The 26,346-nt window shown below is 49.4% G+C and overlaps 1 protein-coding gene across 2 annotated transcripts in view; it reads right to left on the bottom strand.

The window, feature by feature from the left end:
- Positions 1–26,346, bottom strand: part of DENND4B (DENN/MADD domain containing 4B) — a 97,501-nt gene that overhangs the window by 46,185 nt on the left and 24,970 nt on the right. For both annotated transcript variants that reach the window (XM_015411748.1, XM_015411749.1), the window contains exons 2-11: positions 24,062–24,378; positions 20,674–20,926; positions 19,260–19,329; positions 14,945–15,114; positions 11,352–11,593; positions 6,769–6,835; positions 5,807–5,865; positions 5,512–5,656; positions 1,809–1,984; positions 933–1,033 (exon numbers count right to left, since the gene is read on the bottom strand). In XM_015411748.1, the coding sequence (XP_015267234.1) occupies positions 933–1,033; positions 1,809–1,984; positions 5,512–5,656; positions 5,807–5,865; positions 6,769–6,835; positions 11,352–11,593; positions 14,945–15,114; positions 19,260–19,329; positions 20,674–20,926; positions 24,062–24,360 (1,582 nt within the window). In that variant the 5' untranslated portion in view covers positions 24,361–24,378. The remainder of the gene's footprint in view (positions 1–932; positions 1,034–1,808; positions 1,985–5,511; positions 5,657–5,806; positions 5,866–6,768; positions 6,836–11,351; positions 11,594–14,944; positions 15,115–19,259; positions 19,330–20,673; positions 20,927–24,061; positions 24,379–26,346) is intronic.

The raw sequence follows: 26,346 nt of genomic DNA, 5'->3' as shown, positions 1-26,346 counted from the left end.
GGGGTGCTCCAACCCCCTAATCCTCTTGACTGCCTCCCTTCTGTACTTTTGTCCAGCTCTGCATTGCCCTTTTTTGAGCTACGGTGACCAGCGTTCCCTCTAGGCTGAGTCAGTGTGGAGCCAGCTCACAGTTTTTTAGCCCCCAGCTCACACATTTTTGTCTTTGCTCAGGACGGACGGCTCCAGAACAATGTAATTCTTGCAGTAGCCAAATCGCCCGCTCACAACTTTAATGCCAGCAGCTCACAAAGTGGAATTTTTGTTCACAGGACTCCACATCTTAGAGGGAACATTGAGTCGGTGACCCAGAGAGACTTCAGTTCCACAGCCTGTAAATTCTGCAGCTCTACAATCCTATCCTGTCCATCCCTACCTCCTGCCCCAAATTCTCCCCCACCCCCGTAGACAGGGTTTTGTGGCTTGTGGGGCGAATTCTTTTCCTGGTGGGGCTGAAGTTCTCAGTGCAGAAAGAAAAGCCCTTTAGCCAATAGACAGCTGTGACCAGGATAGAGCTCTCTAAATTGCAAGCTGTCAGCCGCTTTAGACGACAATTCTCAGCTGCTGCAAGTTAATCACTTCTGCCGGCTGAAGCAACAATTCTGAGAACAAGCTGGCAGGTGGGGGCGATGTCTTCTATAGTCAAGAAAGCTGACACTCAGGCAGAAAAACTCTCTTCAAGGAGACCAGTTTCTTGACACAGAGTTAGAAGGGATCCTAGAGGTCACCTACTCCAACCCCCTTGCTCAGTGGGGGAATTAGTCAGCTACAGTACCCCAGTGTGCTTAAAGGAGCGAACACCTTTAAAAATGTTTTAAAACTATTGAAAAAAGCATTTACAGGAGAAAGTCTTGCGGGGCTGTGCTTTTAAGAAAGGGGGCAAAGCCCCCAAAAGGCCCACCATAGCTAGGATCCTGCCCATCTCTTTTACTCACTTTCATCCAGCTGCTGGTACTGGGAGTGCAGCGAAGCCAACAACACCTTGCAGGGTTTCCGGGGCAGGGACCGCGGAGACAGCAGCTTCCGTTCTTCACTCCTGTGTGCAGAGGAAAGCTGCCCGTACGGTTAGTGCCTCCTGAGAACGCCCCCACCCAACACCCCCCCCACCTGCCCCCTCCCCCACTCGCAGAGTTCAGTGTCCTGTGTGTGTCTTTGGAGAGTGAAGCGTGAAAAGCTTTAAAGAGAGTCTGTGGAACTCTAAAAGTACTGTGAGAGAGTCTATAAGGAAAAGAAACAAGCTGTGTCTAAACTGTGCGATTAGACCAATGTTTTATCCTGTGTGGAAAAGTCAAAGAGTTTAGCCGGCTTGGCTACATATATGAGAAAGAGAATCCTGTCAGAGCGGAATTTTGGTGTCTGAGAGACTGGTGTGACACCAAGCTTGCTAGTTATATTTTACAAGTTCCTTTTCCCAGAAACCTATTTTGTTCTTATTCAATAAATCCATTTTTGTTTAAATATATCCCAGAATTCAGTACAGTCCTTCCTCAGGGACACATAGTCCCCTGAAGTGCCCAGACCCTGGGCCACACTACCAAAGGAGAGAGATTTGGAATTTTTAATTCCTGGTGGCAGCAGATAACTACCAAGTTTATACACACAAAGTGTGAATTAAAGGGAAAACTGTTTCCCCCATAAGCAAGCACATCACAAAGTATGATTTAAAGGCAAAACAGTCCCCCCCCCAGGAAGGATGCCACACCCACCACCACCGCAAGCACGGCAAGGAGTGAGCGAGGAACGGGGTCGCCGGGCAGGAAAAGGGGGACAGGAGGCCAACCCCCAGGGCCCGCCCTGCAGGGGAGACTCACTGGAAGATGGTGTTGGTATCCAGGTCGACGCAGATGACATCGTGAGGCGGGTCGTAGAGGTCGAAGTAGCTGGAGTGGAGGCCCACAATGAAGGGCACCGGGGCACACAGTACGTCGGCCAGGGTGAGTGGGCACAGTGGGATATACGGGCACTGCCAGTGCAGGGGGAAAATGATCTGCAAGAACACACGGGGGAAAGGGGTTCAGGACTGGCGTTCAGCCGGGGAAGGAAGCCCCAATGCCAGAATACAGAACCCAAGAAAGAACTAGGTTTATAAGATTATGCATGGGAAAGAGCAGGTCGAGAAAGAGGTACTTTTCTCCCTTTCTCACAATACAAAAACTCGTGGGCACTCCATGAAATTGCTGAGCGGTCGGGTTAGAACGGATAAAAGGAAGTCCTTCTTCACCCAAAGAGTGATTAACACATGGAATTCACTGCCACAGGAGGTGGTGGCGGCTACAAGCATGGACGGCTTCAAAAGGGAATTAGATAAGCATATGGAGCAGAGGTCCATCAGTGGCTATTAGGCACAAGGTATAGATAGGGGCTCTGGGGCAAGTGATGCTCTGTCTTCTTGGTGCTTGGGGGGGGGGGCAACAGTGGGAGGGCTTCTAGTGTCCTGGCCCCACTGCTGGACCTCCTGATGGCACCTGGTATTTTTGGCCACTGTGTGACACAGAGTGTTGGACTGGATGGGCCTTTGGCCTGATCCAACATTGGCATCTCTTATGTTCTTAACTGAAGCATCATGTAAGTATTAACACGACACATTAAGCGGTACAGAAATGACATAATAGGATCCGACTTACAATAAGCTGTACACAGCAGTCGAGACCACAGTCCCTAGCTGTTTCTCCAAACAAGTTTGTAAAACCGTTCTGTACAATGCAACCTCGCATTACCAGCATGGAAAAGCCCTCTTTAATGATTCAGGATTGCATCGTTGCTGGAAAACCAGGAGAGCGGGAGCAGGCCATTTCCGCAAGGTAGGAGCCACCACAGAGAAGGCAGGGGTAGGGCAGTGGTTGATTTTGTCCATTAGCAGGTTGGCACCTGCAGAAGGCCCGGCTCAGATGAGCAAAGCAGAGACGGTTTCCTTTCTGGAACAGCGTTCCAGCATGCAACTACGATGCCCTCTGTGTCACACAGTGGTTAAGAGCCAGGGGCCATCAGGAGGTCCACCAGCGAGGCCAGAACTCCAGAAGCCCTCTCACTGTTGCCCCCCCCCCAAGCACCAAGAAGACAGAGCATCACTAGTGGCCCCAGACAGAGTGTTCCATCTAGACCTTGGGGCTAACAGCCACTCATGGACCACCGCTCCATATGTTTAAGCTAAGGTTGTCTGTGGCAGGCAGAGATGTAAAATTTCCGGAAATTTTGAAGCTCGGAAAAAACCCCGTTTTTTCCCCAATTTTTTTCCGGAAAAAACCAGAAATTTTCGGAAAAATTGAAAAAAATGCTACATTAGCATTTCTTTTGTCTTTTCTAGATTGAAAGTCATTCTATTACTTTAGGAACATAAAATATGACTATGGACATTTTTAGTTGGCATGAAATTATCACAACTAGCATATTAAAAATATAGTGTATCTAAACAATTATTACAAACAGAATACCCATCCACATGCAAAAACAAAACTGAAACTTTTTTATTTTCTTCTAACAATCGCACCTCCTAAAGGAAGAAATGCATCTTGTTCTTGCATTGGAGAGTTCAGTTTGTAACCTAGGACTTAATTGTCCTCAGTGCACAGAAATTAGATCAATCTGATACCATATATATGTGTGTGTGTGTGTGTGTATAAGAAATGATTTGGAAAATATTTGAACACCTTGTCTTAAAATATTTTATTCATCATGTTAAAATAAAATGTTCCATAATCAATTTTTTTTCTTTTCTTTTTCCAATTTTTCCAATTTTTCGGAAAAAAACCAAAAAGGCTTCAGGAAAAAAACAGGAAAAGCCCGTTTTTTTTTCCTGAATTTTTCCGTTTTTTTTCCGGGCCTTCACATCTCTAGGCATAACTCATCCAAAAATAAAGCTAGGCGTCTCAAAATTGGCCATCAGCTTCAGGATGCTGGTGGGACTTGCAGTGCCGAAAATGGAGGGAATCAAACCATCGTGGCACAGATTAGCTCCACCACCACATCCCTAGATGGACCCTCACTGGTCTGATCCAGCAGGGCTCTTCTGATGTTCTTATGAGGGGAAGGCCTCGGCCTCTCTGGCCTATTGTTGGCCCTCCAGAGGAACTGGTTGAGACCACTGTGTGAGACAGGATGCTGGATGAGATGGACCCTCACTGGTCTGATCCAGCAGGGCTCTTCTGATGTTCTTATGAGGGGAAGGCCTCGGCCTCTCTGGCCTATTGTTGGCCCTCCAGAGGAACTGGTTGAGACCACTGTGTGAGACAGGATGCTGGATGAGATGGACCCTCACTGGTCTGATCCAGCAGGGCTCTTCTGATGTTCTTATGAGGGGAAGGCCTCGGCCTCTCTGGCCTATTGTTGGCCCTCCAGAGGAACTGGTTGAGACCACTGTGTGAGACAGGATGCTGGATGAGATGGACCCTCACTGGTCTGATCCAGCAGGGCTCTTCTGATGTTCTTATGAGGGGAAGGCCTCGGCCTCTCTGGCCTATTGTTGGCCCTCCAGAGGAACTGGTTGAGACCACTGTGTGAGACAGGATGCTGGATGAGATGGACCCTCACTGGTCTGATCCAGCAGGGCTCTTCTGATGTTCTTATGAGGGGAAGGCCTCGGCCTCTCTGGCCTATTGTTGGCCCTCCAGAGGAACTGGTTGAGACCACTGTGTGAGACAGGATGCTGGATGAGATGGACCCTCACTGGTCTGATCCAGCAGGGCTCTTCTGATGTTCTTATGAGGGGAAGGCCTCGGCCTCTCTGGCCTATTGTTGGCCCTCCAGAGGAACTGGTTGAGACCACTGTGTGAGACAGGATGCTGGATGAGATGGACCCTCACTGGTCTGATCCAGCAGGGCTCTTCTGATGTTCTTATGAGGGGAAGGCCTCGGCCTCTCTGGCCTATTGTTGGCCCTCCAGAGGAACTGGTTGAGACCACTGTGTGAGACAGGATGCTGGATGAGATGGACCCTCACTGGTCTGATCCAGCAGGGCTCTTCTGATGTTCTTATGAGGGGAAGGCCTCGGCCTCTCTGGCCTATTGTTGGCCCTCCAGAGGAACTGGTTGAGACCACTGTGTGAGACAGGATGCTGGACGCGATGGACCCTCACTGGCCGACTGCTGGCCCTCCAGAGGAACTGATTGAGACCACTGTCTGAGACAGGATGCTGGACGAGATGGACCACTGGTGATCCAGCAGGGCTCTTCTGATGTTCTTATGAGGGGAAGTCCTCGGCCTCTCTGGCCTATTGTTGGCCCTCCAGAGGAACTGGTTGAGGCCACTGTGTGAGACAGGATGCTGGACGAGATGGTCCCTCACTGGTCTGGTCCAGCAGGGCTCTTCTGACATTCTTATGAGGGGAAGGCCTCGGCCTCTCTGCCCTGTTGTTGGCCCTCCAGAGGAACTGGTTGAGGCCACCGTGTGAGGCAAGATGCTGGACTAGATTAACCACTGGCCTGATCCAGCAGGGCTCTTCTTACGTTCTTATGAACTAGGGGACTGGCAAGCAGAGCAAGTAGTGATGGAGCCCCTCATAAATAGAGTAAAACTCACCGAGACCAGGGCTTCGCCTACGCTGGTCAAGACGTCCGGCCGCAGAGAATGGATGAGTAACTTCTGCTCAGTAAGGATCGCCACGAGGAGGGCGACGGCGTTTTCGGGGCCCAGTGTCTGCAGCAGGGTCAGGAAACTGGCACCACTGCAAGGGAAGGGCAGATGCAGAACAGTTTTGACTCTTTGCCGCCATTCTAGCAGGACGCTACCAGAGGCTTGCGTCCCTTTGATGATGCCCACGCGTCAGAACGCCGACCCTCCCGCCTCATGCACGGTCCCCCGCTGTTCTTCCTACCTCAGTGGCAGCGGCGAAGACACAGGCTGGCATAAGAGCACGTTGTCGTAAGAAGACATCTGGTAGGATAGAGAAAGAACACAATCAGCCTTTGGGACTCAGAGACCTGGCAAAGGACTCTGTGAGAGCAGCAGAGTTGGCAAAGGGCTCCGCAAGAGCAGCAGAGATGGCAAAGGGCTCCGTAAGAGCAGCAGAGATGGCAAAGGGCTCTGTGCTCAAGCTGAGAGGCAAAGCTGGGGAACATACAATGCCCACACTGGTGCAAATCCAGTCCTCACTGGTTCCTGTCTGGCCCACAGCAGTCTCTGATGCCAAAAGGATCTCCTCCACCAACACTACCAATGCATCTCCATCACACCTTTTTTGAGATATCAGCAAAGGCCTCTTTAAATTCTCCCACTCTTTCTGCCAAGAGAGGCTTTGGCCCAGCCTTTCTCTTGTTATGTTACCACAGCTTTTCACTGTCAGGCACAAGGAAACAGTATCACAGAAGGGATCTCTCAAAGGCCTTGTTGCTATTCACAACGAGCAAGAAGGGGTTAAAGAGCCCTTTAGCCTTTAGAACATAAGAGAAGCCGTGCTAGATCAGGCCAATGGCCCATCCAGTGGGGCCTTAGGCTCATCTGATGTGGTAATGGGTGGAGTCTATATCACAGGCTATTCCACCCCCATGCTCAGTTCAAAAAGACAGGCCCCATTTAAAAGGAGTCCCTGGCCAGAGGCATACATTGGCCAGTGTCCATTCCAACACACACCCGATAGGTATCTCCTGGGCTCCAATTCATCAACAAGCTATTTAAGTTGTTACAGGACAAGGGTTTTGTGTTCAGAAAGGTGAAAGAGAACATTTTCTGTTGTCTGCACAGGTAGCCACCGGGAAGAACACACACACACACACACACACACACACATTCCAACCTATCAGAGCCAGCCAACTGCTGCGGTCACCCCCTTGTCCTTACCTGAACCAGAATCCGGGGCCTCTGCGGAGATGGGAAGGGGACGTTATGCATGAAGTGGGAGATGTGTCTAAAAAGCAAACACCGTAAAAGTCACCAGGAAGAAAGAGGTCCAGGCAAAGCAACAAAGACCAAAAAAATCCTATCTTACCCTGCCCGCTACAATCTGCCTTTAATAACAACTTTAAGGTTCAAGAATCAGTGAGCAGTCCTGTTACTACAAAACCAGCAGATCAGATCACAAATGTTTGTCTTAGCTCAGGAAGGATGGCTCCAGAGCAAACGAACTGATGCAGTAGCCCAATCGCTCGCTCACAACTTTGATGTCAGTATCTCACAAGTAGAATTTTTGAAAAAGAAGAAGAGATTGGATTTATACCCCGCCCTTCACAACCCAAAGGTGTCTCAGAGCGGCTTACAAACGCCTTTTCCCTTCCCCTCCCCACAACAGACACCTTGTGAGGTAGGTGGGGCTGAGAGAGCTCTTTACAGAAACTGCTCTTTTTCAAGGACAGCTCCGACAGAACTAAGGCTTGCCCAAGGTCATCCAGCCAGGTGCAAGTGGAGGAGTGGGGAATCAAACCCGGTTCTCCCAGATTAGAGTCTGCGCACTTAACCACTACAGCAAACTGGCTCACAACACTCCACAGTTTAGAGGGAACATTGTTCACAGGGTGTGTGTGTGTGGGGGGGGGGGGAGGTATTTGTGAATCTCCTGCATTGTGCAGGAGGTTGGACTAGATGACCCTGGAGATCTCGTCCGACTCTAGGATTCTAACTTTGCCCCACCAGTAAAAGGGACCTGTCCCCCATCCTATATTGAATTGTCATTTTACTGTATTTTAACTTTTAACGTAAGCCGCTCTGAGCTTGCTTCAGCGGAAAGGGCGGGATACAAATTGAATTAAATAGATGCTCTGGCATCGAACAGCAGCAGGAGACTCCACTTCAGAGGGCGGAAGGCCTGCAACTTTCCTCAGAAGGACGGAAGAAAAGCTGCTTTGCAGGCGTCCCGGAGGAGGGTGATCCAACATTACGAGGCCACAACCAAAAATGCCCTGCGCCACATCCAAACTCACCCGACCCACACTTTTTAAAAACACATTTAAGTGTGTTTTTTTAAATTTAACTTATTACAAAACGATATTATTATTAACATTTGTGTTCACAGTCCGTGTTGACAGTTGTTATGGGCTATTACACGCATCAGATTTTGGAATTCTAAGAGCGTCAGTGTATTCACGCTACCAAAACTGCGTCTTATCTATTACTCCGGGAATTTCGTCTTGAGCAGGCTTGCACTTTTTAAGACGGTATGTTCAAGACCTTGTTAGTAGGGTTTCAGTGGGATTCATACAGGGGAAATGAGGAGGAAATGCTCCCCCCCCCCAAAAAAAATCAACCCCTCCTCCTCTTCTTCTTCCACAATAATAGAACACAAACATTCTTTTTTACCCAGAGGTCAAGACCAGTGTTCCCTCTAAGCTGAGTTAGTGTGGAGCTAGATCACAGTTTTTTAGCCTCCAGCTCACACATTTTTGCCTTAGCTCAGGAAGGATGGGGCCCCAGAGCAAACTTATTTATGCAGCAGCCAAATCGCTCGCTCACAACTTTAATGCCAGTGGCTCACAGAGTAGAATTTCTGCTCACAAGACTCCACAGCTTAGAGGGGAGCACTGGTCAAGACTGGCACTTTGTGTGGAGCCCAGAACCAAAGCCGGAACAGACACTGCAAAAGTGTAGCCCTTGATAGCTTATTCCTTCCTCCATGGACTTGGCTAATCCTATGTTGAGGAGGAGCGCTGGGCTTTTCCAGCCTATGACCTGGCCTGCGCACGGAACAGGAGGAGGCAGAATTCTATGGTAACAGCCTGGAATGGACCGAAGGAGGCTGCAGGTCAGAGCGTACAATGTGCAAAGGCTTCCTTGTGTCTTTTTAAAAAAACACCCCGCAAATTGAAAAAGTAGCACATTTCAGAGAAAGGGTTGGGTCTGAACCTGTCTTCTTGACCTGTTGGGTTTTCTGCTTGGAGCTTGGTTTGCTTGTTTCGAAGGTGAAAGGTGAAGCACGCCGCTGAGTCGTGACGGGCTGGATGACCCCCATGGAGTTCTGACTCACGGGGTTCTCTGCTTCGCCCCTCCCTTCCTCTCGGTAGCGGCCCCAGGCTTCCTTGTGAGAGCCAGTTCGGTGTGGTGGTTAAGTGCGCGGACTCTAATCCAGGAGAAGTGGGTTTGATTCCCCACTCCTCCACTTGCACCTGGCCGGATGACCTTGGGCAAGCCGTAGTTCTGATAAGAGCCGTTCTTGAAAAAAGAGCAGTTTCTGTCAAGAGCTCTCTCTGCTGCACCTACCTCCCAGGGTGCCCGTTGTGGGGAGGGGAAGGGAAAGGAGTTTGTAAGCCGCTCTGAGACACCTTTGGGTAGTGAAAGGCGGGGTATAAATCCAACCTCTTCTTCTTCAAGAGTAGTTTCTGTCAAGAGCTCTCTCTGCCCCACCTACCTCACAGGGTGCCCGTTGTGGGGAGGGGAAGGGAAAGGAGTTTGTGAGCCGCTCTGAGACACCTCTGGGTAGTGAAGGGCGGGGTATAAATCCAATCTCCTCTTCTTCTTTTACCTCACAGGGTGTCTGTTGTGGGGAGGGGAAGGGAAAGGAGTTTGTAAGCCGCTCTGAGACTCCTTTGGGTAGTGAAGGGCAAGGTATAAATCCAATCTCTTCTCTTCTTCTTCTTTTACCTCACAGGGTGTCTGTTGTGGGGAGGGGAAGGGAAAGGAGTTTGTAAGCCACTCCGAGACACCTTTGGGTAGTGAAGGGTGGGGTATAACTCCAATCTCTTCTTCTTCTTCTTCCTTGGTGGTCTCCCATCCAAGTACCGATCCTGATTAGCTTCTGAGATCTGATGAGATCGGGCTAGTCTGGGCTATTGGTGGTGGTGGAAAGAGCCATCACGTTGCAGCAGGCTTACAGCGAACCCACACGGGGTTTTCAAGGCAAGAAATGAACAGAGGCAGTTTGCAGTTGCCGGCCTCTGCATAACGACCCTGGGCTTCCTTGGTGGCCTCCTGTCCTAGTACTAACCGGGGCCGACCCTGCTTAGCCTCCGAGATCGAGGTAGCCTGGGCCGTCCAGGGCAGGGCAGTCTGGGCTATCAAGGTGCAGCACAGAAATATATTCCTCCGCCTACACTCTGCTTCAAGCCGCTCTCCCACCACCTTCCCAACACACAGAATAAAATCATAGAATCATAGAGTTGGAAGGGACCTCCAGGGTCATGTAGTCCAGCCCCCTGAACAAGGCAGGAAATTCACAAATACCACCCCCCTCCACACCCACAGTGACCGCTGTTCCATGCCCAGAAGATGACAAAAACCGTCCAGGATCCCTGAATAAACACGTTGTACCACAAGTGAAAGGACATAAGAACATCAGAAGAGCCCTGCTGGATCACACCAACACTCTATCTAGTCCAGCATCCCGTCTCACACAGTGGCCTCAACCAGTTCCTCTGGAGGGCCAATGAAAGGGCAGAGAGGCCGAGGCCTTCCCCTCATAAGAACATCAGAAGAGCCCTGATGGATCAGACCAGTGAGGGTCCATCTAGTCCAGCATCCCGTCTTACACAGTGGCCTCAACCAGTTCCTCTGGAAGGGCCAACAACAGGGCAGAGAGGCCGAGGCCTTCCCCTCAGAAAAACATTAGAAAATCACTGCTGGGTCAGACCAGTGAGGGTCCATCTAGTCCAGCATCCCGTCTCACACAGTGGCCTCAACCAGTTCCTCAGGAGGGCCAACAGCAGGGCAGAGAGGCCAAGGCCTTCCCCTCATAAGAACATCAGAAGAGCCTTGGCTGGATCAGACCAGTGAGGGTCCATCTAGTCCGGCATCCCGTCTCACACAGTGGCCTCAACCAGTTCCTCTGAAGGGCCAATAACAGGGCAGAGAGGCTGAGGCCTTCCCCTCATAAGAACATCAGAAGAGCCCCACTGGGTCAGACCAGTGAGGGTCCATCTAGTCCAGCATCCTGTCTCACACAGTGGCCTCAACCAGTTCCTCTGAAGGGCCATCAACAGGGTATGGAGGCTGAGGCCTTCTTCCCCTCATAAGAGTGTAAGAAGAGCCCTGCTGGATGAGACCAATAGTCCATCTAGTCCAGCATCCTGTCTCACACAGTGGCCAACCAGTTCCTCTGGAGGGCCAACAACAGGGCATAGAGGCCGAGGCCTTCCCCTGATAAGAACACAAGAAAAGCCCTGCTGCATCAGGCCAGTGATCCACCTAGTCCAGCATTCTGTCTCACACAGTGGCATCAACCAGTTCCTCTGGAGGGCCCACAACAGGGCAGAGAGAGGCTGAGGCCTTCCCCTGACGTTGCCTCCTGGCTCTGGGATTCAGAGGCTCAGTGCCTCTGAGTGTGGAGGTTCCCCTCAGCCACCATGGCTAGTAGTCATTGATGGACTTGTCCTCCATGAATCTCTCTAATCCCCTTCGAAAGCTGTTTATTCCTGTGGTCATCAGCTGAAGGCCAGCGCAGTGGTAGGGAGGATAAGGGAAGGACTGCAAGGCCCCCTTCTCACAAAACAGTAACTTACGCCTCAATTGGAAGCACGTGGGGGCCCGAGATGCTGTAACGGTAGAGGAAAGTGAGGAACTTGCAGAAGACGTCGAAGAAGGGCCAGTGCGACAAGACGCAGATGCTCTTGCGGGTCTGCACCATCTTGCTAGTGATGGGGCGCCGGTCGACCACGGTGAGTAGGTTGAGCCACAAGCACTGCCGTTCTGAGAGGAGCTCCCGTGGGAAAGGCTCATAGAACTGGATAGCGGCACCGTACACCTAGGGACGAGAGGGTAGGGGTCAGCGTGCCATACAGCTAGGGACAAGAGGGCAGGGGTCCGTGGTCATATACCTAGGGGAAAAATTAGGGGTTAGCGTGCCGTACAGCTAGGGACGAGGGGGTAGGGATCCGTGGTCATATACCTAGGGGAAAAGATTAGGGGTTAGCATGCTGTACAGCTAGGGACGAGGGGGTAGGGGGTCAGTGGTCATATACCTAGGGGAAAAGATGAGGGGTTAGCATGCCGTACAGCTAGGGACGAGAGGGTAGGGGTCAGTGGTCATATACCTAGGGGAAAAGATGAGGGGTTAGCATGCCGTACAGCTAGGGACGAGAGGGTAGGGGTCAGTGGTCATATACCTAGGGGAAAAGATGAGGGGTTAGCATGCCGTACAGCTAGGGACGAGAGGGCAGGGGTCGGCGTGCCATACACCTAGGGACAGGAGTGTAGGGGACAGCGCGCCATGCACCTAGCGATGCTCCCTCTAAGCTGTGGAGTCTTGTGAGCGAAAATCCTACTTTGTAAGCTACTGGCACTAAAGTTGTGAGTGAGCGATTTGGCTACTGCATAAGTTAGTTTGCTCTGGAGCCATCCTCCCTGAGCTAAGGCAAAAATGTGTGAGCTGCAGGCTAAAAAACTGTGAGCTAGCTCACACTAACTCAGGTTAGAGGGAACACTGCATAGAAATATAGCCTACTGTTGGTTTTGAACACCTTTTTTTGCAAGTAATGCTTAAATGTTATAACTAGGGGTCATTTCCTGCAGGAGCAGAGCTCCGGCAGTAAAGAGCCCAGGGGGTGGGCACATGCAACAAGCCTCACCCCCTGCTCCCAGCAGCCCTCAGAGCAAGAAGCAGCCAGGTACGTTGCAGAGCCCCCCGGTCCAAAACAGTCTAGTGGCACCTTTAAGACCAAGTTTTATTCAGGTACAAGCTCTCCCTCCTCTGCGAGGACAGATCTGCACATCCCCCCGCCCCCAATAGCTAGCGATCCAAAACAGTCCAGTGGAGCCTGAGTGGTGGGTGTTGCCTTCTGACACACTTCCGGTGATGTCAGGGGGTGTGGCTTATGCAAATAAGTTATGCTAATAGGTTATGCTAATTAGCTCCTGCACCTCTTTTTCTACAAAATGACCCCTGGTTATAAGCAATTTGTTGTATATGAGTTTATACCACTAACCCATCTTTGTACTTTAATGAATGTAAATCAGAAGATAACTAGTTCCTCTCCCCTCATTTCAAGGTGTTGATCTGGCAAAAATGACTTAGGCTGATGTGTTTGGTGGCACCTTGCCTTTGTAACAGCCTTCTCTTGAGGTTCCAGGGCAGAACGCCCATTTTTACCCAGGCTTTTAATTAGCTTTGATATAGATCTGCTTCTGGTCTGAAGTACATTTTTTGGATAGTTTTATGCCGTTTATCTTGGGTGGCTTGTTTGAACAACGTATTTATTTTTTTGCTGTTGATTTCTAATTTTGATTTTAAGCCGCCTCGAGCATGCCTCTACGGAAGAGGAACAGAAGTCTCTCAAACAAATATAAACAAAGGCGCTTAAGAGACTGAGGCACAACTCAGAAAGTCCACAACTGAAACCTCACCTCTGCCATAATCTCACTAGGTAAGACAGAAATAGACCAAACGGATAAATACACTTTCTAAATCGGTGGCCGTCAGCAAGTCGACTCAGCCTTAACTCCCACTTTACATTATATGATAACCTTAACTTACCAGTTTGGAGTAGTCGTGGTTAGGAGCACAGACTCTAATCTGGGAGAACCGGGTTTGATTCCCCGCTCCTCCACATGCAGCTGCTGGAGTGACCTTGGGTCAGTCACAAGTTCTCTCAGAGCTGTTCCCTCAGGAGCAATCCTCGAAAGAGCTCTCTCAGCCCCACCTCCCTCACGGGGTGTCTGTTGTGGGGAGGGGAAGGGAAAGGAGTTTGTAAGCCGCTCTGAGACTCCTTTGGGTAGTGAAGGGCGGGGTATAAATCCAATCTCTTCTTCTCACTGACAGGGCCTCTGGGACGCATGAAGCTCCCTTTTACTGAATCAGACCCACTGTCCATCAAAGTCAACATTGTCTACTCAGACTGGCAGTGGCTCTCCAGGGTCTCAGACAAAGTTCTTTCACTTCACCTCCTGTCTGGTCCTTTTAGCTGGAGATGCCGGGGATTGAATCTGCGACCTTCTGCATGCTAAGCAAATTCTCTACCAATGAGCTGAAGGCCCCCAAGTATTTGTTGTTGTTCAGTTGCAGTCAAGTCCGACTCTTCGTGACCCCATGGACCAGATCACGCCAGGCCCTCCTGTTTTCGGCCGTCCTCTGACGTTGGCTCAACTTCATGTTCGTTGCATCTATGACACTGTCTAACCATCTCCTCCTTTGCCGTCCCGTCTTCTTTGACCTTCAATCTTTCCCAGCATCAGGGTCTCCTCCAGGGAGTGCTCCCTTCTCATTGGGTGGCCAAAGTATTTGAGCTTCAGTTTCATTATCTGGCCTTCCAGGGAACAGTCAGGGCTGATTTCTTTGAGGATTGACTGATTTGATCTTCCTGCAGTCCAAGAGACTCTCAAGTATTACAAGGTCATAATGAAGCACTCTGTTATTATGACACCTACCTGTCTGGTTCCCTGTCTGTCTACCGTCCCCACCCAGATTGCCAGATAAACAACCTGCCAAGACGGGACCACGCCCCCGCCCTCCATTCAACTCCGAGGTCCAACGCTGCTGGCACCCAAGCTAATTCGATTTACTTTATTGACACGCTGCCGCTCCAGCCAAACGGTCATTTTACGGCCTCTTTATTCATTTAATTTATACCCCACCTTTCCCCCTAATGGGGACCAAGGTGGCTTGTATCATTCTCCAGAGCCAGTTTGGTGTCGTGATTAAGTGCGCAGACTCTAATCTGGGAGAACCGGATTTGATTCCCCACTCCTCCACTTGCAGCTGCTGGATGACCTTGGGCAAGCCATCGTTCTGTCAGAGCTGTCCTTGAAAGGGCAGTTCTCGAAAGAGCTCTCTCAGCCCCGCCTACCTCACAGGGTGTCTGTTGTGGGGGGAGGGGAAGGGAAAGAAGATGGTAAGCCGCTCTGAAACTCCAAGTGAAGGGCAGGGTATAAATCTCCTCCTCCTCTTCTTCTGTTTTATCTTCACAACCACCCTGTGAGGTAGGTCAGGCTGAAAGTGTGTGACTGGCCCAAGGCCACTCAGCAGGCCTCCATGACAGAGCAGGCATTCGAACCTGGTTTCCCCAGATACCTAGTCCAATACTCTCTAACCACTAGACCACACTGCCTCTTCACGGCAGCCCACCTTTCCCAGAGCCGCCACCCGCCCGTTTCACGCTACCTTGTCCCCCGAGGCCCCAGTCAGCACAAAGGTGGAGAAGACAGGAAGCTGGTACTTCGTGTCGGCTGGCCAGCTCTCGATGGTGGCGCCCATGGGCAAGCAGAAGACAGGCACGGATTCGGGCAGCGGGAAGCTCTCGGCATCCTCTTTGGGATAGCGGCTGAGGAGACCTGGTGAGGGAGGAAAACAAACAAACAAACATTAAAAGCCAGTTTGGTGTCATGGTTAAGTGCGCGGACACTAATCTGGGAGAACCGGGTTTGATTCCCCACTCCTCCACATGCAGCTGCTGGTGTGACCTTGGGTCAGTCACAAGTTCTCTCGGAGCTATTCTCTCAGGAGCAGTTCTCGAAAGAGCTCTCAGCCCCACCTACCTCACAGGGTGTCTGTTGTGGGGAGGGGAAGGGAAAGCAGATTGTAAGCTGCTCTGAAACTCCTTCGGGTAGTGAAGGGCGGGGTATAAATCCAATCTTCTTCTTCTACTTAAAATGGGCTCCATGTTTTATCTATAACTTTTGTCCCACTCTTCTTCTACGGGAGGGGCTCCCAACCTTTTTGAGTCCGCGGTCACATTTGGAATTCTGAATCCAGCCTCAGCAACCTCACACGGTGGTTGTGAGGAGAAAATGGAGGACAGGAGAAGGTCGCAAGCCGCCCTGTGTCCCCACTGGGCAGAAAGGTGGAATATAAGTTTTTTGTAAATGAGTTAATAATTGTTCTCAAGGAGCAGAATGAGAATCAGTTTTAAACATAACACACTGAATATAAATGTGTGTGAGGAAATGGCCTCTGGGGAGAACATCTTTTTAAAATGTTCTTATTTTTGAGGTATATAATAGACTTCCGTTCTGTATTTTTGTTATATTATCTACCTGTTAAAAGTAATAGTGAGTATGCAGAAGAAGAGCTCTTGGGGCTCTTTAACTTGGAGAAACGACGGCTGAGGGGTGACATGATCGAGGTTTACAGGATTATGCATGGGACAGAGCAGGTCAAGAAAGAAGGACTTTTCTCCCTTTCTCACAATACAAGAACTCGTGGGCACTCCATGAAATTGCTGAGCAGTCGGGTTAGAACGGATAAAAGGAAGTCCTTCTTCACCCAAAGAGTGATTAACACATGGATTTCATCGTCACAGGAAGTGGTGGTGGCTGCAAGCAGAGACAGCTTCAAGAGGGAATTAGATAAGCATATGGAGCAGAGGTCCATCAGTGGCTATGAGCCACAAGGTACAGATAGGAATTCTCAGGCTGGGGCAAGGGATGCTCTGTATTCTCGGTGCTTGGGGTGGGGTGGGGGACAGTGGGAGGGCTTCTAATGTCCTGGCCCCACTGCTGGACCTCCTGATGGCACCTGGAATTTTTGGCCACTGTGTGACCCAGAGTGTTGGACTGGATGGGCCATTGGCCTGATCCAACATTGGCTTCTTTTATGTTATGTTTAAGAGAAAACAAGTAATACTATGTCGCAATGGTGATACTAATAATATGGCTGCAAAACAGACTAGGTTTGAAATCAGAAATGCAAAATTAGGAATATAAACAAAAATGCACCCATCAGAAGCAAAGCTCCCTCCATGCTGCGGAGTCTTGTGAGCAAAAATTCCACTTTGTGAGCTACTGGCATTAAAGTTGTGAGTGAGCGATTTGGCTGCTGCATAAATTAGTTTGCTCTGGAGCCGTCCTTCCTGAGCGAAGGCAAAAATGTGTGAGCCGGAGGCTAAAAAACTGTGAGCTGGCTCACACTAACTCAGCTTGGAGGGAACATTGATCAGAAGTAAATATCATTGTATGATATGGACAAAGTCCAAAAAACTTTTCAGTGTAACAAAGGGGATGCGGGGAGAACTATTCGTCTGTCTTTTATATTTGGTTATATATAATCACCTTTGATATATTTAAGTATGTGAGGTGACCCCTTTTTTCTCTTTCTGTATTTTCTTCATGTTATTTCTCTGTTCTTTCAAAACAAAAAAGAAATAATTGTTCTCATTTTTTCATTTATGTATGAGAAAAACACAACTGTTCTTTTAAAAGACAATATTTTGATGGGGGACTTCACCGTGACAGGAATCTTCATCTGAGAGACTTTGTCCTTCTCCTACATATATTGAAGGAAATCCCCTCATGAACACCATCTGACAAGAAGCACAGTCCATTATCCTGTCCACACAGGTAGAAATGCTTTGGCAATTTTGGAAGAGGCATTCAACTTCTACCCCATGCCTATGAGGGAATAGCTCAGTCAGGCACTCTTTCGAAAGAGGCATTTCCTCTTCGGTCTCAAGCACCTGAGGGAAAATGTCTCATCCATTATTACATAGGGATTCACTTCATTTACATATCCCCTTTCTCCCCAACGAGGACTCAAAATTATTTACGTCCTGCTCCTCTCCTCCATTTTATTCTCACAACAACTCTGTGAGGTAGATTAGACTGAGAACGTGTGGCAGGTCCAGCGAGCTTTCACGCCAGAGCGGGAATTTGAACCCGGGTCTCTCAGATCCTAGTCTGACATTCTAACCACTCCATCATGCTGGCTCATAACAGGAATTCCCCCTCTCGATGTTTCCTCTGACAATGCATTTGCCACCCTTCAGTTTCACATGCACATGTATTAAAAGTAGTTTCAGAGGATAACTGTGCTGGTGTGAGGTAGAAGACAAGAATAGAAGAGAGATTGGATTTATACCCCACCCTTCACTACCTGAAGGAGTCTCAGAGCGGCTTACAATCTCCTTTCCCTTCCCCTCCCCACAACAGACACCCTGTGAGGTAGGTGGGGCTGAGAGAGCTCTTTCAAGGACTGCCCTTGAGTGAACAGCTCCGAGAGAACTTGTGACTGACCCAAGGTCACACCAGCAGCTGCATGTGGAGAAGTGGGGAATCAAACCCGATTCACCCAGATTAGAGTCCGCACACTTAACCACTATACCAAATGTACGACATTATATCCTATGGAAGTTTTTCTCTTCTTCCCAGCTGGAGAAGCTTTCGAAGAAGAAGAAGAGGAGGAGGAGGAGATTGGATTTATACCCCACGCTTCACTACCCGAAGGAGTCGCAGAGCAGCTTACAATCTCCTTTCCCTTCCCCTCCCCACAACAGACACCCTGTGAGGTAGGTGGGGCTGAGAGAGCTCTTTTGAGAACTGCTCCTGAGAGAACAGCTTTGAAAAAACTTGTAACAGAGCTAGTTTTGATATCAGCAGTATCTTAGAGACGAACAAGATTTTCAGGGTATGAGCCTTTCAAGAGTTAAGTGGGTTTAAATTAAGGGTGGGAAGATATGAGGAAAACCCTTTTTACAGTGAGAGTTGTGCGACAGTGGAATCAGCTGCCTAGGGAGGCGGTGAACTCCCCCTCACTGGCAGTCTTCAAGCGGCAGCTGGACAAACTCTTGCCCCCTTCTAGCTCCATGATTCCACACCCTGAAAATCTTGCTGGCCTGTAAGGTGCTACTGGATTTCAAACTAGCTGTATTAAAAATATTTTCAAAACTTGCTAAAAATATACCGACGGATGAACCAGCGATTTCTGGTCTCGACAACCGATTATCGCAGCCCTAAGAAACAATGCCCACCATGGTGGTCATGATCCCCACGATAAACACAGAATAAGAGAAAATCCTGAAATTGCAGGTATATTTGTCACGGGGAAAATCGGAAGCCTCTTTTCCTTTTAATTTATATAGCTTCTCTCTCTTTTTTATCTGCTTCCCCCCCCTGCTCTGTTATCTGTAATTTTTTCTTCTAATAAAAATTTTAATCAGGAAAAAAGATCCCCACGATAAACACAGAGTAAAAGAAAATCCTGAAATTGCAGATATATCTGTCACAGAGGAGATCGGAAGCCTCTTTTCCTTTTAATTTATACAGCTTCTCTCTTTTTTTCTCTCTGCTTTCCCTCCCTGCTCTGTTATTTCTTTGTTATCTGTAATTTTTTCTTCTCATAAAAATTTTAATCAGGAAAAAAGATCCCCACGATAAGCACAGAGTAAGAGAAAATTCTGAAATTACACATATATTTGTCACAGAGAAAATCGGAAGCCTCTTTTCCTTTTAATCTACATCGCTTTTCTCTTCTGTTTCTCTGCTTTTCCCCCTGCTCTGTTATTTCTGTTATCTGTAAATTTTCTGTAATCTGTAATTTTTATTTTATTTTATTTCTGTTTTATTTTTATTTATTTAATTTTCTTTCTGTTATCTGTAATTTTCTGTAATCTGTAATTTGTAATTTTTCTTCTCATAAAAATTTTAATTAAAAAAAGAGAGATCCCCACGAGCCGTTCACTCATCCTTCACACGCAGCCACTGACCTGCTTCATACACCAGGGTGTTCCCTTTGGCCAGAGCCTTCTTGTAGCAGAGAAAGAGAGCCGGGCCCCACTGCAGGGGAGAAAAGAGGAGACATCAACCAAGAAACCAGAAAGAGACTGAGACTGGGAACGGCAGCCGTGAAGGAGCTAGAGAAGATCCTTAAGTGTAAGGACAGGTTGCTGGCGACGAAGATCAAGTTAATGCATGCCGTAGTATTCTCCATTATTACGGATGGGTATAAAAGTTGGACAACGAAGACAGCTGCCAGGAAGAATGCGGACTCGTTTGAAATGTAGTGGAGGAGAATTTTACAGATACTGTGGACCGCCAAAAAGACAAATCAGTGGGTTTTAGATAAAATCAAGCCTGAACTCTTGCAGGAAGCTAAATGGAGGGTTACCACGTCTTACCTGGCTGCTGGCGGGGGGGGGGTCCCCTCTCCATGCCCGGGACTTTTCAGCACGCATGCAAAGTGTGTGCGCCATGATGACGTCACCTGGGGGGGGGTTTGCGGGGGACACTCTAGCGTTTGATTTAAAAACTCTATGGTAACCACAGAGTTTTTTCTCAAACGCTAGAGTCTCCCCCACGCAAGATGCCCTGTGCAAGGACATCACCTCTGGGTGACGTCATTATACCAGGCACACTGGCACGGACAGGGCTCTTTGGGGGCGGGGCTCCCCCCCTTGGCTGGCTGGGAGATGGCAGACAGTGGGCCCTGAAAGCGGGTAAACCCCCACCTGTCAGGGAACCCTAGCTAAATGATTAAACTGAGGCTATCATAGTTGGGTCACATTCTGAGAAAACAAGACTCAATGGAAAAGACAATCGTGCGGGGGACACTCTAGCGTTTGATTTAAAAACTCTATGGTAACCACAGAGTTTTTTCCTCAAACACTAGAGTATCCCCCACGCAACATGCCCTGCGCAATGACATCACCTCTGGGTGACGTCATTACGCCAGGCACATTGGCACGGACAGGGCTCTTTGGGGGCGGGGCTCCCCCCCTTGGCTGGCTGGGAGATGGCAGACAGTGGGCCCTGAAAGCGGGTAAACCCCCACCCCTGTCAGGGAACCCTAGCTAAATGACTAAACTGAGGCTATCATAGTTGGGTCACATTCTGAGAAAACAAGACTCAATGGAAAAGACAATCGTGCTAAGAATAGTTGAAGGAAAAGAGAAAGGCCCAACATGAGATGGATTGACTCCCTCAAGGAAGACACGGCCCTCTGTTTGCGAGACCTGAGCGAGGCTGTAAACGACAGGCCGTATCGGAGGTCATTCATTCATAGGGTCTCCATAAGTCGGAAGTGAATCGACAGCACTCAATACACAAAATGAGATGGAAACACGTAGGCCCAAGCTGCTCCAGATGGTCCCCCCGGCCCCCTCCCTCTCTCCCGGGACCCACCATGCCGGCATTGAGGTTCCGGTCCACGCGGCAGAACGTATGGGGCGTGCTCTCCCCTTTGCTTGGCATGATGAGGCAGATATCGGTGACGCCCAGCGTGCTGTAGCCCTGACCCTCGCTGGCTCGACGGAAGGTCAGGAAGGTGCGCTGGTGGCCGGGGCCTCCGGAGGCCAGGTTGGCAGAGCGGCTGTAGGGAGTCGTGTCGATGATCTTGTGGCCCGTCTTGGGGCGGTCCTTCCCGTCATAGTGGACCCTAGAGAACGGTAACCAGAGCGAAGACATCAGAGTGGGGGTGGGAATCGCCCCTTTCATGATTTGGGAACTTAAGTTTTGGGTTCCCTACAAGTGGGGCAGAAGAAGTAGAAGTAGAAGAAGAGGAGGAGGAGGAGGAGATTGGATTTATACCCCGTCTCAGAGCGGCTTACAATCTCCTTTCCCTTCCCCTCCCCACAACAGACACCCTGTGAGGCGGGTGGGGCTGAGAGCGCTCTTTCGAGGACTGCTTGTGACAGAACAGCTCCGAGAGAGCTTGTGACTGACCCAAGGTCACCCAGCTGGCTGCATGCTGAGGAGTGGGGAATCAAACCCAGTTCTCCCAGATTAGAGTCCGCGCTCTTAACTACTACACCAAACTGGCTGAGGATGTAGTCGCACGGAGCAAAGCATATCCTTGCAGTCTCAGGGACTAGAAACTTGTTTTTTAAAAAATATATATATAATAAGTGAAATTTGAGATAACTTATTTACTTCACTCATACTCTCTAACGGGGACCTAAAAAGTGGCTTACAACACTCTCCCCTTTTCCGTTCCAGCCTCACAACGATCTGTAGAGGTAGGCTCGGCTGAGGTCCAAGGTCACCCAACAAGCTTCTGTAGCAGAGCAGGGGTTCGAACCCAGGTCTCCCAGATCCTAGACACTCTTAACCACTACACCACACTGGGTTTTGTAAATGGAGGCATCTTTTAAGGGGGGAGGGAGAGAACTATCCTTGCGAGAACAGCTCTGAAAGAACTTGTGACTGACCCAAGGTCACAACAGCAGCTGCAAGTGGAGGAGCGGGGGAATCAAACCCGGTCCTCACAGATTAGAGCCTGCACTCCTAACCACTACACCAAACTAAACAAAACTGAGAGCTGAACAGAAAGATGGGTTTACCTGAATAAAACTTGGTCTTAAAGGTGCCACTGGACTGTTTTGGACCAGGGGGAGCTCTGCATCGTACCTGGCTGCTTCTTGTTCTGACTGAGGGCTGCTGGGAGCAGGGGGTGGGGCTTGTTGCATGTGCCCGCCCCCTGGGCTCTTTACTGCCGGAGCTCCGCTCCTGTGCGCTCCTGCAGGAAATGACCCCTGGGGAGGACCCTCTGGGCAATGATCGCTCATCCCCTACTGATTTCTCAAAAGCAAACGAAAACCTCTTCGTTTCAGTCCGCTCTCTGCAGCGGACGTTATTTCTGCCCCGCTGCTTTCCGCCTGCAGTCATGTTTAGCTGTCATTTCACATCACTTCCTCATTTGCATTTGGGGTTTTCTTTTTTTAAAAAAAGATATCACAGTTTCTTTGTTCGCTGCACTGGAAGTTCTCCATTTGCCAGGCCTGAGCAGGGCTGTGAACGACAGGATGCTTCGGAGGTCATTCATTCATCAGTTCAGAGGGGCGGCCGAGTTAGTCTGCAGTCGAACAGCTCGACTTGAGTCCAGTAGGACCTTAGAGATCGGCAAAAAAAAAAAAACTGGGTGCAGGCTTTCGAGAATCAGAGCTCCCTTCGTCAGATATCTGACAGCTGCCAAAATCTAGGACTCCTCTATCCTGGCAAAGCCCCGTTGCTGTTGCTCGCCTGGGCCTCACTGCTGCTCACCCTAGGCGAGCAGGCCAAGATATCTGACGAAGGGAGCTTTGACTCGCGAACGCTTGCGCCCAAAAAATCTTTGGCGTAGTGGTTTGGCGTAGTGGTAAAGTCCTTCAAGAGCCCCCGCCCAACCAGCGACCGTCAGAGTGGATTTGGGGGAGCTAACAGGATATGGCCGCTTCCTATCCGGGGAGCTCAGAGTCAGAGGGCACCTTTGGCATGCAGAAGATCACTGGGTCGAGTGCCGGCCTGTGCCAACATGCCCCAGCCAGTGTTCCCTCTAAGCTGAGCTAATGTGGAGCTAGCTCGCAATTTTTTAGCCTCCGGCTCACACATTTTTCCCCCCGCTCAGGAAGGGACGGCTCCAGAGCAAACTAATCTATGCAGTAGCCAAATGTGCTCGCTCACAATTTTAATGCCAGTGGCTCACCAAGTAGAGTTTTTGCTCACAAGACTCCACAGCTTAGAAGGGAGCACTGGCCCCAACCTGGATGGCCCACGCAAGCTGGATCTCGTCAGATCTCGGAAGCTAAGCAGGGTCGGCCCTGGTTAGTATTTGGATGGGAGACCTCCAAAGAACACCGGGGGTCGTGACGCAGAGGCAGGCAACGGCAAACCACCTCTGAAACGTCTCATGCCTTAAAAACAGGTCTAGCTCGCCACCTAGTGGTGCATGACGCTAAAGGAGCTAGAACTTCCGGCTGCCGGACAATCTTAGGATCTCCTGGCTATGCCACACACAATGTGGGGCAACTGCGCTAGAAAATATTTAAATAATGATCACAAAATTTATACAAAAATGTATACCAAAAAATCTGCATATATAAATGCACAAAGGCAGCTGAAAAGGGTAAAACTGACAATGATCTCCGGGATGTTCTATCGTTTCGATACTATTCTGTTTCCGAATGGGGATGAAAGCAGCGACTCTGGGTCTGTTATTTCAACAGGTACGTATCAACCATTTCATTAATTTTCACCAATGTATCATAACATAGCTGCAAGAGATTCTCTGAAAGGACATTCCTAGGGCAGAGTGCTTGCACAATGCGGGGGAACGCCTTTCTCTGCTGGAGACCCAGGAGAGCCGCTGTAAATCCTGTCCTGGGTTAGAAGGCCCAACGGGACGTGGTTACGTACATCACGAAAGTGTTCTTTTTAGGGGACAGTAGGGCCCCTTCCAACTCTGGGATTCTATGATTCTAATGTCCCTCATTCAAGTAGCACCTGCACCAGCTGGAAGGTCAAAAGGACTGGTAGGGAACTGTGCTTTCAGCCCCACTACCTCTGCAGATCTTCCTTCTTTTTATTCCTCGATCTTTCTTTCTGTGTCTCTTTTGCAAAGCATCAAGGGAGGTATTCTGTTTGGCTCCATCTCCTGAGAAAGCCGTTTCGGGGCAGCGCTCACCACCTGGTTTCCAAATCCCAAAGGTGCCTGAAGGTCCAGAAAGGTTGGGGGACCCTCGGTTGGACATCTCACGTCGCAGTTCGGAGAGCACCCGTGCCAGACCAAATGCCACCCCTCCGCTCGGCCACTTACCCCAACTCGACAATGGGCAGTTTGTCCCGCCCCCGTTTGTAGCAGATGTACATCTGGGGGTTGTTGAGCAGGCCGGCGTTGAGCTCCACGGGGTTCCCCGACGTCGTGCGCTCGATGCACGTGAAGCCATGGGGCACCTCTTCGCCCTGAGAGCGGATGATGACCGCCACGTCACTGATGGGCTCGCAGGGACGGGACGCCCGTGGCGGCTGGCCTTCGTCCTCGAGCGGCTTGGAGGTGTCCGACAAGCCGGCCACCACGAAATAGTCCACCAGCTGCGGCACCCGCTCCTCCGTCATGGCAGCAGGTCACGGCATCTGGGAAAAGAGAAGGGGGGGGAATGAGGGGGTCACCAGAGACACTGATGCACTGGGCGGGCACTATGGAGACGGTACTCCTTCCTCCTATCACAGCTCAGGGCCCTAAGCCAATGACAGCCGCGGGAACTCCAGGCGGAACGTTCGCCGTGGTGAGGACAGCATATCGCCATGGAGATGGGACTCGCCATAGCCAATGGGCACCACCTCCTAGCAACAGGTATCCCCTCAGACTACATGACCACACTGGGAACCACAGAACTTAGGATACAGTCCCATGGGAGGCTTTTGTGGCTCAGTGGCAGAGCACCTGCTTGGCATCCAGAAGGTCCCTAGTTCAATCCCCAGCATCTCCAGCTAAAAGGATCAGGTAGCAGGTGCTGGGAAAGACCTCTGCCTGAGACCCTGGAGAGCCGCTGCCAGCCTGAGTAGGTGCTGTGGCTCAGTGGAAGAGCATCTGCTTGGCATGCAGAAGGTCCTAGGTTCAACCATAAGAACATAAGAGAAGCCATGCTGGATCAGGCCAATGGCCCATCCAATCCAACACTCTGTGTCACACAGTGGCCAAAAGCCAGGTACCATCAGGAGGTCCACCAGTGGGGCCAGAACTCCAGAAGCCCTCCCCCTGTTGTCCCCCCCAAGCACCAAGAATACACAGCATCATTGCCCCAGACACAGTGCTCTGTCTATACCTTGTGGCTAATACCAGTGATGGACTTCTGCTCCATACGTTGATCCAATCCCCTCCTGAAGCTGTCAATGCTTGTAGCCGCCACCACTACTTCCCGTGGCAGTGAATTCCACGTGTTAACTACTCTTTGGGTGAAGAAATACTTCCTTTGATCTGTTTTAAGCCTACTGCTCATTAATTTCACTGAGTCCCCACGAGTTCTTGCATGGTGAGAAAGGGAGAAAATTACTGTTCCTTGGAAGGCCAAACACTGAAGCTGAAGTTCAAATACTTTGGCCACCAAATGAGAAGGGAGCACTTGCTGGAGAAGACCCTGATGCCGGGGATGACTGAAGGTAAATGCAGAAGAGGACGGCAAAGGATGAGATGGTTAGACAGAGTTATAGACGCAACAAACACGAAACTGAGTAAACTCTGGAGGACAATGGAAGACCTCGCGTGATGTGGTCCATGGGGTTGTGAAGAGTTGGACACAACTGTGTGACTGAACAACAACAATCCTTTGCATTCATGTCACCTTTTTCATCTAAAAAATCCTGATATTTAAATTTTTTATACCTTTTATATAAGGATGGTTTCACAAACGCTTCTATTGGTGAAATCCATCTAGGGAATTTCACATATGTTTTAACTTTAATTTCATCCCAAACCTTGTATAATGCCCCTCTTATTGTATGATGTTTAAAATTACTGTGTACTGAGGCCTTATTGTACCACAGATACGAGTGCCAGCCCATCCACAAATCGTGGCCCTCAAGTTTTAAAATCCTATCATCGTCCAATGTTACCCAATCTCGGAGCCAGCTCATCGCTGCTGCTCTATAGTACAAAGCCCAATCTGGTAACGCCAGACCACCTCTGATTTTCCTTTCTTGTAAATATTTTAGTTTAATCCGTGGTTTTTTATTTTGCCAGACAAAGCCTTTTATTATTTTTTCTATTTCTTTAAAAAAGGTTTGATTCCTCAAAACCGGTATTGTTTGGAAGAGAAACAGTATTCGGGGTAGAACATTCATTTTCACTGCTGATATTCTACCTAGCAGTGAAAATTGTAATGATTTCCATCTCTCTAGATCTTTTTTTATTTCCCCCAAGACTTTTTGGTAATTATCATCATATAAAGAACAACATCTATTTGTTAAAGTTATTCCCAAATATTTTACTTTTTTACAAACTTCAAAGCCTGTTATTTCCTGTATTTTTTTCTTTTTTCCCTCATCACAATTTTTAACCAAAATCTTTGTCTTTTTATGATTTATCTTAAGACCAGCTACATC

The sequence above is a fragment of the Gekko japonicus genome, unplaced genomic scaffold (genome assembly GCF_001447785.1).
Source record: "Gekko japonicus isolate JY-2015 unplaced genomic scaffold, Gekko_japonicus_V1.1 scaffold175, whole genome shotgun sequence".
In the NCBI taxonomy this organism is placed as follows: Eukaryota; Metazoa; Chordata; class Lepidosauria; order Squamata; family Gekkonidae; genus Gekko; species Gekko japonicus.
This window is presented reverse-complemented; position numbering and strand designations above follow the sequence as displayed.